The 18,286-nt window shown below is 38.4% G+C and overlaps 1 protein-coding gene across 1 annotated transcript in view; it reads left to right on the plus strand.

Annotated features, from left to right (window-relative positions):
* Window positions 1-18,286, plus strand: part of LOC107758281 (phosphatidylinositol 3,4,5-trisphosphate-dependent Rac exchanger 2 protein-like) — a 128,972-nt gene that overhangs the window by 23,857 nt on the left and 86,829 nt on the right. The window contains exons 2-8 of the mRNA XM_016575987.1: window positions 4,520-4,591; window positions 5,980-6,102; window positions 6,756-6,860; window positions 8,226-8,327; window positions 9,343-9,504; window positions 14,770-14,903; window positions 15,019-15,122. Of these exons, the coding sequence (XP_016431473.1) occupies window positions 4,520-4,591; window positions 5,980-6,102; window positions 6,756-6,860; window positions 8,226-8,327; window positions 9,343-9,504; window positions 14,770-14,903; window positions 15,019-15,122 (802 nt within the window). The remainder of the gene's footprint in view (window positions 1-4,519; window positions 4,592-5,979; window positions 6,103-6,755; window positions 6,861-8,225; window positions 8,328-9,342; window positions 9,505-14,769; window positions 14,904-15,018; window positions 15,123-18,286) is intronic.

Here is an 18,286-nt window from a genome sequence, read left to right on the forward strand (position 1 = left end):
CACTTTACATTTATTGCTTCCTGGAGGCAATTTTACATACATACAGTACACTAACGTTCAAAAGTTTGGGGTCAGTATGATTTTTTTGGAAAGAAATTAATACATTTATTAAGCAAGGCCACATTAAATTGATAAAAAGTCACAGTAAAGACATTTATAATGTTGCAAACGATTTATATTTCAAATATGCTGTTCTTTTGAACTTTCTATTCATCAAAGAATCACGCACACAAAAAAATGCATTGTATTTTCATAGCATTGATGATAATAAGAAATGTTTCTTGAGCACCAAATCAGCATATTAGAATGATTTCTGAAGGATCATGTGACACTGAAGACTGGAGAATTGGCTATATATATATATTTATCCATTACTACAGTCTTCAGTGTCATATATGATCGTTCAGAAATCATTCTAATCACACACTAGGGCTGTGCGATTAATCGAAATCGAATCGAAATCGCGATTTGAGACGTTGCGATTTCCTAACATTTCACAATATTACTATTTTTACTGTATTTTTAAATTAAATAAATATAGCCTTAGTGAGCATAAGAGACTTCTTTCAATAACATGAAAGAATTTTACAGACACCAGACTTTTGAACTGTAGTCTACAGTGGGTACGGAACGTATTCAGACCCCCTTAAATTTTTCACTCTTTGTTATATTGCAGCCATTTGCTTTAATTCTTGTGGAGGGTTCTAGCCTTAAATTTGGGTGGTCAGACCCCCTCAAAGACCCCTATAATTTGCATTCAGTCTGAATATTTTTCTATAAGATGTTAAATGAAACCATGCTGGATTTTCTGCTCCTGGTGAAGATATTAGTATGAGTATGACTTCATGGCTCGGTGCAGGTTCAGAGCACTCTCATATTCGGTCATCTGGCTGTCTAATAAAGGCTGGATTTACTGCAGCAAGCTTCCGTCTGAAGCTGAAGAAGACGAGACAGTGGCCAGCAGGTGAATGTGAGTTTGTCTGCATGTGGTTCACATCCATGAGTTTGTGAGTGTTTTGGACTGCATACTTGTGAGGTGTTCTTTGAAAAGGACAAGTTGTTTTTTCCTGCAGTCTCCTTGGATGACATCCACCTTTCCACCCTGAAGTTCCTTAGTGACCCAAGACTCATGCTCAATGGGTACTGGAATCAGTGTTTTTTTTTTATTTTTTTTACTGACTGTAGACAAAACAGGAAACTTTAAAGGAATAGTTGACCAAAATTAAAATTTGGTATTTATTTACTCACCCTCATGTTGGTTCAAACTTATATGGCTTTAATTCTTTCTGTGGAACACAGAATAATGTTGGTGTCCAAACGTTTCTGAGTCACATTGGCTTCCATAGTATGGACAAAAAAGACTACAGAATTCAGTAGAACATTCTTCAAAATATCTTCTTTTGTGTTCCTGAGATTTTTGGGTCAACTATCCCTTAAATCTCTATTGCAAACAGTCATTTTTTGATCTTAACAAAATCTAATGAGACTAGCATTTGCTGTGGAATTTGGGATAGGACTGAAATGTAAGACTTGTGCAAGGTTAAAGGGATAGTTCACCCAAAAATGAAAATTCTGTCATTAATTACTCACCCTTATGTCGTTCCAAACCGTAAGACCTTCGTTCATCTTCAGAACACAAAGATATTTTTACTACCACATGAACACATGACGAAGACTGACACGGAAGAGAAGAAATTGTTGAATAAAGTTGTTATTTTTGTTTTCTTTGCACACAAAAAGTATTCTCGTGGCTTCATAAAATTAAGGTTGAACCTCTGCTGTCACATGGACTATTTTAACGATGTCCTTACTACCTTTCTGGGCCTTGAACGTGGTAGTTGTGTTGCTGTCTATGCAGGGTCAGAAAGCTCTCGGATTTCATCAAAACTATCTTAATTTGTGTTCCGAAGATGAACGGAGGTCTTACGGGTTTGGAACGTCATGAGGGTGAGTAAATAATGACAGAATTTTCATTTTTGGTTGAACTATCCCTTTAAAAGCTGCAGAACCTCATCGCAGTGGGACAGATCCTGTTCTAAAGCTCAGATGACATGAAATCGTATGCAAATGTAAACTGAAGTTACATGTTGTTAGTGCAAACCAGCAGCCCTGTCAAGCCAATGCAAGGTGCCGTTCGCTGACACTCCACACGTATGTTCATTAGACTTGCTAATCAGCCGGTGTAGCTGTGGAGCACAGCTACAGAAACATAATCAGCACCGAGGCTTTTGCTGCGCAGCTGAGCTGCAATCAAGCGCCGGGTTTCATTACCTCCTTCCTTATTCGCCCTTTCATTTGGATTTTCGTTTGGAGAGTGTTCTGGAACTGTTTAATTTTAGTTGATGAAATATATAAGTGGTTAGTTCTTGGCCTTGTAATCAGCACATTCAGTTGCATGTGGTTATCTTGCCAGTGGGGAGCCTCTCTTTGGTTATTTGGCCAAGTGTTATAGACCCACTCACTCAGCAGAGAGGACGAGCTGTTTACAGCACAGCCATTTAGACAGATATGCTAACAGGAAATGCCTCGTTTTCTGTACTGTCACTAAATTGTAGATTTTCAGCATTCTGACAATATATACAAAGTTCTTTCATGAAACTCTAGATCTATAAATCACATCAATCTTATATAATCACATCATTATTCACATGGCACATCTGATTGGTTTCTTTGTGGGTAGAATCTACAGCTCAGTACTCACTACTTATGAGTACTTTTAAATAAACTCTTTTACTCTTACTCAAGTAGTTTTTTTTTTCTCGACAAGTACTTTTTACAGTAAGGTAGTAAGGTAGTTGTTAAGTTTAGGTATTGGGTAGGATTAGGGATGCAGAATATGTTAATGCAAAATATGTGCTTTATAAGTACTAATAAACGGCCAATATGTTAACAATAGTCATGCTAATAAGCAACTAGTTAATATTTATTTTTTTATTTATGCATTTAGCAGACGCTTAAAAGCGACTTACAATGCATTCAGGCTATACATTTTTTTTAATGCTAACGCAATGCTCTACCACTGAGCCACAGGAACACTGTATGTGATAGTGAACACTAATAGTGATAACTGGTCCCTATACTAAAGTGTTGCCCCGTTTTCTAGCTCGGTGACTACTCCCCTTACTAGGGTTTTTAAGTAGTAGTCCCCTGGAGCCCCTATCTAGACTGTGCTATCCCCACCTGCTAGTGTTTCTAAGTAGGTAGCCTCTATCTGTGGTCCTTGTATTATCAGGCTAAAGTGTTGCTCACATAACATAGCTATCTGAGGGTAGCTGTGTTCTTAGCTTGGTGTGGATGTCCCTCTTTCATCTGAAACTGGCTTCCCCATTTCTGCCAAGCTATGAGAGCAGCCCATGGCATCAGTGGCTTGGCCCCTTTCTGAGGAAAGTTTAGATGTATGTCTATCACTTCCTTGGTGCTCTTTCATCAGATGGACAGGCATGTGGTGCGGCATGGCATAGTTGGCATTTTGTTCCCCATGTGTCCGTTAGAGGAGACGCTACGTCCCCTCGCCATGCCTGTCTGTTTCACGCCTCCTTCAGACAACTTAGTTGGTGACGTGTTCTGCAGGCGCCGTCTTATACTTCCAGCCACCAGCCTGTGACATCACGGGCTACGTGGGCCAATAGGATTGGAGATTTTTCACACGTGCTTCAGACACCGGTCCTGCTGGCAGCAGTCCACCAAGTGTCCGCTAGAGGACGCAGCCTCTCGTTCCCTCTCGGGGAACCATGGTCACATGCGTAACCCGAGACTTTGTTTGAACATGTACCATGTATTTAGCATGCATATTTAACAAACCAAACATTTCTGAAATGAACTTCTGACAGCCTTTGCCTCACTCATATTAACAAATCAACAAGATGTACAACCACAACTAAGATACCACGCTTTTATTTATCTAGCTTTGAGCTCCAGATATGACAGCCCAATTATCTCAGGCTGTTTTATAACAGAAAAAGCAAGTGTGACACAGTGATTTAGATAAGATGTGAATAGTTTAGCTTATATTGAAATGATTCTCTCTATCAGCATTCTCTGCTCCAAATAGAGATCTTACCATGTGATTGGATTTATTTGTGTTTACTCAAATTTCCTTCATGCAAAGTGACTTGTGGACGCAGCTATTCATCAACCTCAGTGCTTGAGATTTACTATATTCATTATTTCTGTTCACAAATGTGGTCACGCTTCCTTCCTGTTGTTTTTATTTCAAGTCCTGTTTTGTCAGACCCCCAGTATTGTGGCATCTTTCTCCTTCTTCTTGGGAAGGTTGTAAATTGCATTTGTTATGTATTCCCTGCCGTCCGTGATGAGGAGAAATTGGATTTCATGTTGGATCGTTAGTGTTTGCTGCAGTTTGCTGTAGTTTCAGTCGGTCAGGGCCTCTTCATCCAACTTGCTGCAATTGGAAATTCAACTCAGTCTTTCTCAGACGGATGATCGTGTGCAAGAGGGAGACAGTTTGTGGGTTGTTTGCTGACTGTTTACATTCTCCTCTTTCCTGTGTCCCCAACAGGTACTTCTTCATCGCCTCAATCAGTATGCTGTGTCTAAAATTGATAAAAATATCACAGAGGAAACTGTCAAGGTGAGTTTTGGACACACTATTGGTTTTAGGGGTGCAGTCAAGCCTCAAAAATGAATATTTGTAAAAGGAATAATTACGAAAATAGTAATTTAAACACCTTAATGTCATTCCAAACCGGTATGACTTTTTTCTTCCATTAAACTCAAAAGGAGATGTTTAGTTAAATGCCCAGGCTGCTATTTTCCATACAGTGAAAGCAAATGAGCTTTAAATTTAAATGTCAAAAAGCACCATAATGTATCATTAATATGGTCCATAAGACCAGTATTGTTGTTATTATTAAAAATACTTTTCGGTAATTGAAATATAGCTAAAATAAAATAAAAACATTTGATTAGAACTTAAACTTGAAACTTAGAAATGTTGCCTTGGTAATTTTAAGTTATAAAAATATGATCAGATTACATTTTGTAAATAAATACTATTTCAGTCTCTACTTTAAAATTCTGTTAAATTCAGTATGTTGCTGGCTGTTTGCAATTATTTGTGAAATTGACTAGCAATTCCTGAGTAAAAATAGGTTAGAAGTAAATCCTTCACCATTTTTTTTCAATGTAACTGAAAGTTTAAGTACTTAAATTACTAAAACTGAAATTAAAATAAAATTTAAATAGAAAAAAAACGAATACAAATGAGAAACGCACATAATTACTAAAACTTAAACAAAAATTAAAACGAAACCTGCAAATATAAAAATAAAAAAGCTAATTTAACATATTAATAAAAATTATGATATTATAAAAATTATACTAAAATAACATTGCATAAGACTTGTGCACTATATTGTAAGCCTTTTAATTTCAGACAATAGATTTGTGTGAGGAACAGACCAACATTTAAAGGGTTAGTTCACCCAAAAATGAAAATTCTGTCATTATTTACTCACCCTCATGTCGTTTCAAACCCGTAAGACCTTCGTTCATCTTCGGAACACAAATTAAGATATTTTTGATGGAATCTGAGAGCTGTCTGACCCTGCATAGACAGCAATACAACTGAAATGTTCCCAAGTCCAGAAACGTAGCAAGGAGATCTATAAAATAATCCATGTGACATCAGGGGTTCAACCGTAATTTTACGAAGCAACGAGAATACTTTTTGTGCACAAAAGAAAAGAAAAAAATGACTTTATTCAACAATTCGTCTTTTCCGCATCACCCTAGCGCCATTTTGGAGAGTATCCGCTGGACGTAAACAGCTTATGCTATTCTGTGTCAGCTGCGCCATGCGAATATGTTGTTTTTGTTCAGATCAAATCCCAATAATGTAGGAAACATATCCGGCTTTTTTTGTTTTTAACACTGTTTTTGCAGTGAATTGTTGGTTTTCCAGATCCAGACAATGTCCCTCAGTCAGTAAGTCAATCTTTCCATGCTTTCGCCCCACAGGTGCTGTTTTCTAACCTGGAAGAGATCCTGTCTGTGCACAGGGACTTCCTGTCCATGGTCGAAGAGCTTCTGCAGCCCGACCCCAACCCGTATCATGAAGTGGGCCGCTGCTTCCTGCACTTTGTAAGTCTCTGTCTGCCACACTCTCTTATTCTCACTGTATTACACACATCCTTGTTGGAAAAAAAACCTTCTCGGTTTAAGCTGGTCTTAGCTGGTTTAAGCTGGACTCCCAGTCTGACAGGCTGAAAAGTGCCCAAAACCACTCCAAAATCTGCCAACAGTTTAGGCTGGGAAAGTACAGTACCTCAGGCTTTTTACGTTTTTTTTTTCCCCCAGCAGGATACAATACACATGTTTTAAAAAATAAATCATTTTACTGAAATAAAATGTGTTATATATATATATATATATATATACACACACACACACACACACACACAAACACACACACACTTACATACATGCATACATACATAGTCTGTGTTTATATTTTGCAGTTTGTTTTATAATTTTTGTTACATTTTGAATTATATAATAATATTTTTTTGTAGTTTTTTGGGGGGTCAATTTATGTTTGTGAGGGTAGAACACTGCAGGGGTGCTTTAAATGACAATGCTGTGTTGTGGTTTTGGGATGAAGCCATTGCTTTTTTGTGCTAGCATTCGATCCGCCAATCTTCCTTCTGGGGCATGAGGAGTGAAATCTCAGAAACAGGCCTCCTGTATGTGACTGGCTGTGACTTTGTGTGTTTTGTGTCTGTGTTTCTCCTCAGAGAGGAAGGTTTCAGATTTACGACGAGTACTGTGGGAATCATGAGAAAGCCCAGAGGCTTCTGCTGGAGCTCAATAAGATCAGGACAGTACGCACGCTTCTGCTGGTAAGACACTTGTTGCCGCACTGTATATCATTTTTGTGTGAATTACAATATTCATGTATACTAGTTGCCATACTATTACAGTCGTTTTTACAGTAGAAGTTAGGGCTGCACAAGTAATAAAAAAAAAAAAAAAAAACTAAATTGTGATATGGCTTAGTGTGATAAATCGCAAAGGCTGCGATTTAATTAAATAAATATATGCTCTGCATGTTTCAGAATGAAGCGTGTTACTGTGTTCTTACACATGAGCAGCTTATTATCTGCTTATTATCAGCTTGAAATCTGTAATTTTTTCATCACTTGATTTCTAATGTATAGAATTTTTAAATGTTATTTTATTTTATTTTACTTTACTTTACAAAATAAATGGCACTCTAAATGTTGCACCAGGTTTTTCAGTACTTGAATTTTCAGTTTATTTTATTTTTAAATGATTATATATTTATTTTTATTTATTTATTTGTTTTTTTTATTATTTTATTATTTACCCTTCATTTGTATTAAAACACATGAATAAAGATGTTTTTGTTGGACACATTTCCTATTCCTGTCTCTGGACGGAGAGCTCATTAATAGGCATTGTTAATGGGCAGGACCGGGCCAAGGTCAGGTCTAACACTGATGCCCCGGTGGCATGTGTTTGTAATATTATATCTTATGACCTCCTGTGATACATGGGAGCTCCTTGGAGAGTCCGGCACCAATTCATTTCCTCTGGCTGAGCTGACAGCAGTGGCCTTCAACACTCTGTCTTTGTAATGTAATGCAAACAAGCGCTGACCCCTCTATAACACTAAAATACTTACATACATTAAAAGACAAGCTGCACACTCACATTTTTTAAGCTTTATGTTGTGGATTTACTTTAGAAATGTAAAAACTTGTATTTTTTAACATTTATTCCAGTGCGATTAATTGATCTGTAGGTGTCTCTTGTAAGTGCATTAATGTAAACATGTTTCTTCTCGCTTTTATTAGGGTAATTTATTATACATTTATTTGTTGTATTAAAAGCTCTTTATGCTCTTAATGTTTGTTTGTGGTATTTTTGAAATTAAGATATGTTTATGTGTTAATATAAAAACAGAAACATAATCACTGGTGTTCTCGAAAGTGTGATGTTGGTAATCTATATGGTAGGATTGCGCGCACTCTTAGATTTACTGCTTCCTAAGTCTTTGAACTCACTCTGTGGTGGCTATACGGCTGTAATTGAATTTGATTTAATGGCAATTTTATAGCCATGACCTTGGTTGGAAACATGTCATCCCTCTGAGACTCAAATTCAAGAATAGAGTGTTATTAAAGACTGCATAGGGAAATTTCTGTCATTTTCTGACTTCTTTTGCTTGTTTATCTCTTGAGAACTGCATGTTGCTGGGCGGCAGGAAGAACACAGAGGTTCCTTTGGAGGTCTGCCTGGTTGCACCCATCCAGAGGATCTGTAAATACCCATTACTCCTGAGAGTGAGTACAAATTATGCAACTATAGACATTTCAAACTACATTGTAACCTCATAATTTTGCATGAATGACAATTCCTGGAAATAATTCGTAATACATTATCAGTTGTATATTTTTTATTGACTTTTTTTAAACTTATAATTTTTTTTTCAAATGATTTTGAAAATGTTTTATCATTTATTGATTGATATCAAATATTGATTTAATATAACATATAAACATATTATTCAGATGTTAAAATTTAATATCTGTTATTCTGATCAGTTTATTGCAATTTAATATATTATTAATATTACAATTTAATATTTAATTTCATATTACATTTAATTTTAATAATTTAATTTTGTTTATTATTATACAGCTCAAATCAATAAAAACAAATCAATAAAACACTAAACTCTACATGTTTTTGGTGAATGGTCAGAGTGTTACCACTATTTTGTATATTTGCATGGAAAATCAACAACAATTTTACAAGCCATTATTTACACTCTGAGTTTCATCTATTGCCAGGCTCTAATGTTTCGTGGCTGTTCTTGAACCCAAAACATTGATTTTTAAACCATTTACTGTAAACACCCACAAGAGCTAGTTCATGTAATAAGACCATAATTTCTGGCGTATTCGCTGAGCTTCTCACAGTCGGAGCCGCCGCGGCCCCTCTCGCTAAATACCAGCGATAGGCATCTGTGGTTGCTCAGATATCTTAGACATGTAAATGTGAGCGGCAGAATTAAACTGATGAGGCAGAACACTTGTGTTTAGACTTGGTTTAGAGATTAGCATCTTCCTCAACACACCCCGTCTTGCAGTAGCAAGAACACTGAACATACCACAAACACAGTTTTAGCCATAATTCTTCAAAAAACATAGCCTCTAGCTTTGGTCAATGTCAAGTTTTGTTTCAAAGTTAAGTTCACTTCGTACTTATTCACGATACGATCATGTTTTGTTGCAATTATACCACTTTCTTTTCATGTAATGCTTGATGTTTTTTTTCTTCTCTGTGGATGTTTAGGAGCTGCTGAAAAGAACCCCAAAGAAACACACCGACTACTTAATGGTGCAGGAGTCGCTGCAGGTTATGAAAGCCGTTTGCTCCAATATCAATGAGGCCAAAAGGCAGATGGAGAAACTGGAGGTGCTGGAAGAGTGGCAGTCTCATATTGAGGGCTGGGAGGTAAACACACAAACACACACACACACATCATGATGGGAATCTCCATTTGAACTCCATTGTTTCTAAACTATTAGTGGTACTTACTACAGCCAACTTAATGATTTGAAAAAACATTTAACTCTTATCTATTAGGGTTTGTTAACTCTTATCTATTAGGGTTTGGCGTGCAACTCATCCTGCAAAGTTTGAGTTACGGACAAGAAAGATATCTTAATAATTTTAACACTTTTATTTGGCAAGGATATCAAGCACCACTACTGTTTTCAACATTGTTAAATCATGTGGCTTGTTGAAGAGATGTGTTTTTACTTTTCTAAACAATCAGACTTATGATTTCTCTTGACAGATGCTGAAAAGTGCAAAAATCCCATAGACTTTCATTGTGTACTCAAACCCTGTCTAGGGACTTTCATAGATACTTTGGGATTTGTTGACGGGCTAGTAAGCGACCACCTACAACATCATAGCAACCACTCAAAACAGCTTAGCAACAGCTCTGCAACTACATATCCCTGCTTAATTAAGCTTTTTACCTTGTGTGGATATTGTCCTCAAAATGTAGTTTTTAAAAAGTTTTTAAAGGTTTTGTTTAAAAGTTTTTTTTTTTTTTTTTTTTACATTTTTGAAAGAAGTATCTTATGGTCACCAAGGCTGATCAAAAATACAATAAAACAATAATATTTAAAATATTATTACAATTTAAAATAACACTGTTCTATTTTAATATGTTAAAATGTAATTTCTTCCTGTGATGCAAAGCTGAATTTTCAGCATTATTACTCCAGTTTTCAGTGTCACATGATGCTTCAGAAATCATTCTAATATGCTGTTTTGGTGCTCAAGAAACATTTCTTATTATTATCAATGTTGAAAACAGTTGTGCTGCTTAATATTGTTGTGGAAACCATGATACTTGAATAGAAAGTTAAAAAGAAATACAAAGTTCTGTCATGAAACTGTGTTGCAGGCCGATCAACTCAATCTGATATAATTACGTCATCATTCACATGGCACAGCTGATTGATTTCTTTTCACATCAGAAGCCAATGAGCTTGCTGCTCAGCATTGAAATACTTAGTGCTTGCTGTAGCAGTTGCAGCGCGCTACAGAAATCCTCCACCTTCCCCAGCTCCACCTGTATAGATCTGCTACAGGGAGAATTCATGTATGTTATATATGGGGGTTATTTCATGTATGTTATATGTGCAGCAGCAGTATTTCTTACATGCTCACTGCAGCATGTCTGTGGATGTATTGGCAGTAGCAAGTCTCCTCTGCCAACCTGCTAAAACCTGTAATAGCTGGGTCTCTCTGTATACATCATTGCCAGTGGTACAGCGATAGGGCACAGAGACTGCAACCTTAAGGGGTTAGTTCACCCAAAAATGAAAATTAGCTCATAAATTACTCCCCCTCAAGTCATCCTAGGTGTATATGACTTTCTTCTTTCAGACGAATCCAGTCAGAGTTATATTAAAAATTGTCTTTGATCTTTCAAGCTCATTGCAGTCAGCGGGTGTTGCATTGCTTGAGTCCAAAATAAGTTAATTAAAAAGCGCCCATCCATAAAAAAAGTGTCTCACATGGCTCCGAGGGGTGATCAAAGGCCTCCTGTAGCGAATCGATGCGTCTTTGTAAGAAAAATATCCATATTCAAAACGTAATAATCACTTGAATCTAGCTTGCGCTCACTGTTGTAAATGGAAGCAGTTTCGGGGGGATGATGTATGAGGTCAGCTTTGCGCATGCGCCGCTCAGAAGTGACGCACGCGGAAACGCTGCGGAGAGATAAAAACAAAACAACGGTCAAGAATTAGAAGTACAAAACGAGGATTTGTAAAAAAGAATGAAGGAAACTTTGCTTCCTTTGCTCCTGTAAACAAACGTTGGTTTTCACGAGACTCACCGGCGCATGCACAATGCTGACCTCATATGTCATGCTCCCGTAACTGCTTCTGTGTTCAACTGCTGGCGCAAGCTAGATTAAAGTGATTATTACGTTTTGAATATGGATATTTTTCTTACAAAAACGCATCGATTCGCTACAGGAGACCTTTGTTCACCCCCCGGAGCCGTGTGAGACACATTTTTTATGCATGTGCGCTTTTTATTTAACTTCTTTCGGACTGAAGCAATGCAACACCCGTTGACTGCAGTGATAGAGCTTGAAAGATCAAAGACCATTTTTAATATAACTCTGACTGGATTCGTCTGAAAGAAGAAAGTCATATACACCTAGGATGCCTCGGGGGTGAGTAAAACGCAGCCTAATTTTCATTTTTGGGTGAACTAACCCTTTAACACTGCTATGTATATTACCATGCTAAAACTCTCCAAGATTTGTCATGACAGAACAGCATTTCTTTATTTTTCCAGTCCCTTTGACGTAAACTGTTGAAACCCTAAAATCTTTAGACCTAATTGAACTTGATGCTTTTGTTCGTCCATTCTTTCAGCCTCAGTACAACCCCTCTCTCCACCCACCAGCTCAGCTGAGTGCTCTTTAGACTACGCCAGCACTGTCTGCTCTTTGCATCAATGCCTTTAATTAGACCCACTTTATACGGTAGCGACCGCTTGACCATTGCACAAGATTAACTCGGCCATTATTCATATTCAGATGGCTGATTAGAGCAGAAATTATTTCACAAATGCTCTATAAACTAACCACAAACTATGTCTAACATGCAGATGTGTTCTGCCCCATCACATCATCTCGCACGCAACACGTGACCCATCAAGTAACCAGTAGGTACCGTCGATTGCAGTTCGAAACTCATTTATCCTCCAGACTTCCCCCTTAATAATGTGTGACTGGGCATGGGGCTGCCGACCAGGGTAACAATGGTGGTGATTGTGCGGGCAGTGTGGGTTCTGTGCTTGGGGTTTATGTAACAGACCCGTCCAACAAGGTTTTTTGTGAGCGGAATGCTTGGTGGCTTTGGGGAAAGATAGAAAGAGGTGAAATAAAAGACACAGACATGGTGAACTCACACTCATTAGGACATAAAAGTCGACCAGGACATAAAATAGTTTAGACAATGGAGTGATTACAGTAGTTAAAGGGGTAGTTCAAAGAAAACAAAAAAAATTTTTTGTCGCACCCGTATGACTTTTCTTCGATAAAATACAAAGGAGAACTTAGCAAAATGTTTATGATAATCATTTATATTATTAATAATATTTTCAAATATACACAGCCGCTCAAAGGTTTGGTGTCTGTACGATTTTGTTGTGATAGTATTTAAAGGGATGGTTCACCTAAAAATTAAAATTCTGACATCATTTACTTGCCCTCACATTGTACCAAACCTGTACGAGTTTCTTTCTTCTGTTGAACATAAAAGATGATATTCTGAAGAATATGGGTTACCAAACAGTTCAGCTATCTCTTTAATACTTTTATTCAGCAACAATGCATGAAATTTAATCAAACGTAACAGCAAACACTTTTACATTGTTACAAAAGACTTCTATTTCAAATAAATGCTTTTCTTTTGAACTTTCTAATCAAAGAATTCTAAAAAAAACAAATGTGTTACCGTTTCAGATTTGACATCATAGGAATAAATTAGATTTTAAAATATATTTAAATAAAAATTTAATTTTAAATTGTAATAATATTTCACAATATTACTGTTTTACTCTATATTTGATCAAATAAATGCAGCCTTGGTGACCATAAGAGAACTTCTTTCAAACATGAGAAATCTTTAGACCCCAAACTTTTGAATTTTAGCTTATTAGTCTAATTTGCATATGCACATATTCAAATGTATCACATTAAAACGTTTTATGTTTGGAGATATCAAACTTGGTGTGACACAGTAATATGGGAACGTGAATTATGAACGTGTGAGATTTGTCAATTATGGCATTGAATAATGACTAGCATATGATGTCAGAACATTTGGGATGTAGGAATCGAATGGTCTAATTTTACAGTGCTTTTATGTTTTCTTTGTCATTTTGGAGTTTGACAGGCTCTGGGTACCATTCACTTTCATTGTATGCCTAATAAATATTTTTATGTTCCACAGAAGATAGAGTAAATGATGGCACTTTTGTTTAATTTTATTTATTTATGACTTCAACAGAGTCCAGAAGTCTGGGTTTTGTGAGTGTGGGTGTTGCTGTGTGGTAGGTGTGAGCCACTTTGGCATGGTGGCACTAGACTGAGTTAACAGTTGTGGTCAGTGTGTTAACCACGAAAGTCTCTCTGCTGAGTGTTGAGTTTAACTGTCTCACGTGCATCTTCCTATAGCACTCAAATTTAGCCTCAGCCTTGTCTAATCTCAGAATGAACACTTCACACAGCAGGCTTTGGATCTATTTTTAACCGTATTTTGCAGATGGCGATACAGAGGACAGTGTTTATGCTTACATTCTTTTGAATCTGTTTACCCATCTGCTTCATGAATCACTGAGCCATATCATATTCAAGAATGCAAGTAAATGAATTTGTAAGCAGTCGTAATAAGTTCAAGTCTCACATGTTTAGAGCTTAAACAGCAATGACCGCAACTATTTTTAAACGAATAAGTGGACTTTTGCATTTGATCCTAGCAGCCTTGCACATGTCCTTGTGTTTTAAGAAGAACTTTTGCAAAACAAAGGCCATGTTGTTTTAGCATTCAGGGTGCGTGTTGAAATTATCCTAGCCAGGTTTCTCTGTCCACATCAACCATTGTAAAAACATACCACAGAATGAAAAACAGGCGGTCAGATTTTACAAGGGAAATATAGCGGAATGTTTTATAACAGACAGACATGGGTTTCGAAAATGATGTTGACTGAATTTTGTTTTAAGATCTACAATTTCCCCGCGAGATTGTTTCTGTCTGTAACACATATCTGAGCCGTCACACCCTTCTGGTAGGTGAGAAATTGTATGCATTTGGTCTGTGTGGCCAGAGCTGTCACTTTATAATATTATGGGGACATTTCTGTGCACCATTTAGTGGTAAACACAACAAAATGCTAAAACTTTAACTACAATTTCAGTGAAAATATGCAAATATAATCTAATTTAAAATATGAACAAAAACTATAAAACTATAATCGGTACTAAAATAATATTGACTCTTCCATCACAGACAGCTGGACTCAGATTAATGATTTTATTTTGATAAAGAAAACATTGAAATAAAAAGTATAAACATTTCTGCCACATAAAATTTTGTTACAAAAAATACAATTCAGGTTTGAATACATTGTTTTTTTAAATTACTTTTTAACCTTTTTTGCTCTATTTTCCACACTCAGGGCTCCAACATCACAGACAGCTGTACGGAGATGCTCATGCAGGGAGTTCTGCTGAAGATCTCTGCGGGGAACATCCAGGAACGCATCTTCTTCCTCCTTGACAACTTGCTGGTGTACTGTAAGAAGAAGAACAGGTGAGCTTTCACTTTCACTTTCACCTGTCAAACCTTTCAGCTGCCAGCTGTGTTGGTTTTTAATGAGATAACGGAGAAGCTCAAAGTAATGGTTCTGTGCTGCGCTTTGTTACAGGCGTTTAAAAAACAGTAAGATGGCCACTGAGGGTCCTCGTTACCTGTTCCGAGGCCGAATCAACACAGAGGTCATGGAGGTGGAGAATGTGGATGATGGAACAGGTGTGTGTTGTCATTACAAATCCATATCAGTGTTAAACTATTTGAAACTAAATGAAAATGAGAAATGTTGCATTATATTATATTGTATTATATTATATATTGACTCGATGTATTAATGATTGTATCGGAAATTAATGGCATCTTTAAATGGATTTTTATTTTTCATGTCAGAGAATAAAATTAATTATAGCAATTCAACATTAAAAGCCATATATGTGTCTGTGTGTATATATATATTTTGTTCATATATCTGCTATATGAACAAAAGTGCAATAACATTTGGTTTGCAAAAACTTTAAACAAATAAGGTGCTTTTTTTTACAGCAGTATTACTTTTACATAGTAGCAGTTAAAATATTTATTGTAAATATCAACTTATAACATTAATGTAATCAAATTAAATATAAAACCAAAGCTAACTGTGTCAGGAAGATGGACTGTCTGTGTTGTGTTTTGCTCCCCATGACCTAGTTTTCCCTCGTGTATTACATGCCCATATTTAGTTTCTTTCCTGTTCCTGTTCACATTGTGTTTATTGATTCCAGGTGTGTCTTGTTAATTCCCTCGTTTAGTTCTAGTATTTAAGCCCTGTGCTTTCCTGAGTCCTGCGTCCAGTCTAAACGTCAACTCCCCTGTGCTACGTGTGTGTTTGTTCGTGTAAGTCTTTATTTGGAGTAATAAAGATTGTTCCCTGTGTTAATCTCCTTCGTCTCCGCGCTCCTTCGTCTCCTCATTCCTACACAGTAGGCAGACCATGAGAATTTGCCACTGCCAGGGCATTAACGTTTTTATAGAAAATATTTTATAGTTTGCTATAGAAAAACAAGTTATGCTCAGAGTCCAGAGCCTCGATCATAACATTATAACAGGCACCTTCTGAGTAGAGACCTGCACTATCGCGGGACATAGTGCAGCCCGGTTCGTTTCTCTGTGCATTCTACAATGCCAGTTTAAACATCTCGTACAGAACGCTGTCGTCCGAAGATGGTCCTCGAGCGAATTTCGCCGCCTTTGTGGAGCGGACACTGGCGAGAAATGGATCTCCGTTCCCCACCTGTTCCCAGGAGAATCTCGCCAGTTCCACTCCTGACCCAGTGCCCAGCCCACCATCTCCCCGATGCGCAGAGTGCATGCCCGAGCCCACCGCTGACGGAGAGCCGGAGCCTGCTGCGACCGACAAGCCATCGCCGCACAGAGCGACAGTGCTGAGGATCGCCGCGGAGCCGGAGCTGCAAATTACGTCAGTCAAGGTGTCCCTCCCACCTGCTCTTGCCTTCTCCTCCGCTGTCGTCTGGCAGCCCCTCTGCTCGCCCTCAGCCCACCATCTATGCGGTGCGAGCTCCGAGGGACTGCCATCCTCCAGCGTCGCCGTGGCTGGAGTTTCCCTCGACTCCGACTCCAGCCTCTAAGCCCCGGACTCCGCCTCGGCCCATGGACCCGTCGGCTCCACCATGGCTTCTAGCTCCCTCCTCTCCGCCGTGGCCCGGCAGTCCACTAGCTCCGCCGGGCTCCCTCGTCCCTTCGGCTCCGCCTTGGTCTGGCGACGACCATCCTGCGCCTCGGAACTCCACTCCTCTGGCTTCACCTCGTCCCTTTGTCCCTCTGGCTCCGTTAGACTCCTTCATCCCCTCGCTCCGGCTCCACCGTGGCCTCCCGGATCCACGCCTGCGCCTCGGGCTCCTCCACCACCTGCTCCTCCGTCGTTGGTCGGCCCCCTGGAGTCGCGGCCATTCCTCCTCCATGGCTCCTCCCTCCGTCGGCTCCACCGTGGGCCACCGTTATGGCTGTGGCCTGGGTCCTGCTTGGCTCCTCCTGGTCCAAGTTCCTCCTGTTTCCTCCCTGGCTCCTCCCTCCGTCTGCTCCGCCCTGGCTCCTCCTGTTAATTTTGGTGAATTAGTTAAATGAACAATTTACTCACTCACTCACATGTTGTCAGGATTCTGGACTGTCTGTCATGTTTTACCTCTGTCTTAGTTCCTATTTTCATTTTCTGGTCATGTGTCCTGTTCTTGTTTAGTGATTGATGATTCCGCTCACCTGTGTTTGTAATTATCCTGTGTTTGTAAGTTCCTGTCTGTTCCTTAGTTCTTCGTCGGGTCTACTTGTTGTGAACGTCTTCCTTGTGCTCTGTCTCCCTGTTGGATTATTAAAGACTCTCATTTTGTGAAATCACCACGTTTCCTCGTCACTTGCTCCAGCATATTGTGACAAAAGGAAGCTGTTAAAATTAATTTCATTGTTTATCTTTTTGATCTTTCATTCTAAAAATTCACAAAATTCTAACCGTTCTTTGAAGGGAAACAACTGAAGGTGGGGGGAAACTCACATTATGAAATAAATGTTTTTCTCCAATGCATGTTGGCCACAATTATTGGCACCCCTAGAAATTCTTATGAGTAATCTCTGAAGTATATTCCCATTCATATTCCCATTTTTTAGCACACCAGGTTGACTAGGAGCATGAAATTGTCCAGCCATGACTTCCTGTTCCACAGGATTATAAATATGAGAAACACAACGGCCAAATCCCCTTAATCATCCATCATAAGGAGTAAAACCAAAGAATATAGTTCTGATGCGCAGAAAAAGAGTGTTGAGCTTCACAAAATAGAAAGTGGCTGTAAGAAAATAGCTAAAGCATTGAAAATCCCAATTTCCACCTTCAGGGCAATAATTAAGAAGTTCAAATCAGCTAAAGATGTTACAAACCAGCCTGGAAGAGGACGTGTGTTTATATCATCCTAATGCACGGTGAGGAGGAGAGTTTGAGTGGCCAAAGACTCTCCAGGGATCACAGCTGGAGAATTGCAGAGATTAGTTGAGTCTTGGGGTCAGAAAGCCTAAAAAAAATATCAAACAGCCTCGTACGTCACCACATGTGGTTCGGGAGGGTTTCAAGAAAAATCCTCCTCGCTCATCCAAAAACAAATTCTAGCATATTCAGTTGTCAGACATGACTGGAACTTCAAACGGGACTGGCTTCTATGGTCAGATGAAACTTAAAAAGTACCCCATCACCATGGTTAAATATACTGCTGGATCATTAATGTTGTGGGCCTATTTTTCTGCCGGAGGTCCTGGACATCTCGTTCAGATAGATTGCATCATGGATTCTATCAAATACCAACAGATAAAAAATCTAAACCTGACTGCCTCTGTTAGAA

This window comes from Sinocyclocheilus rhinocerous, unplaced genomic scaffold (assembly GCF_001515625.1).
Source record: "Sinocyclocheilus rhinocerous isolate Xijiao unplaced genomic scaffold, SAMN03320098_v1.1 scaffold142, whole genome shotgun sequence".
NCBI classification, from domain to species: domain Eukaryota; kingdom Metazoa; phylum Chordata; class Actinopteri; order Cypriniformes; family Cyprinidae; genus Sinocyclocheilus; species Sinocyclocheilus rhinocerous.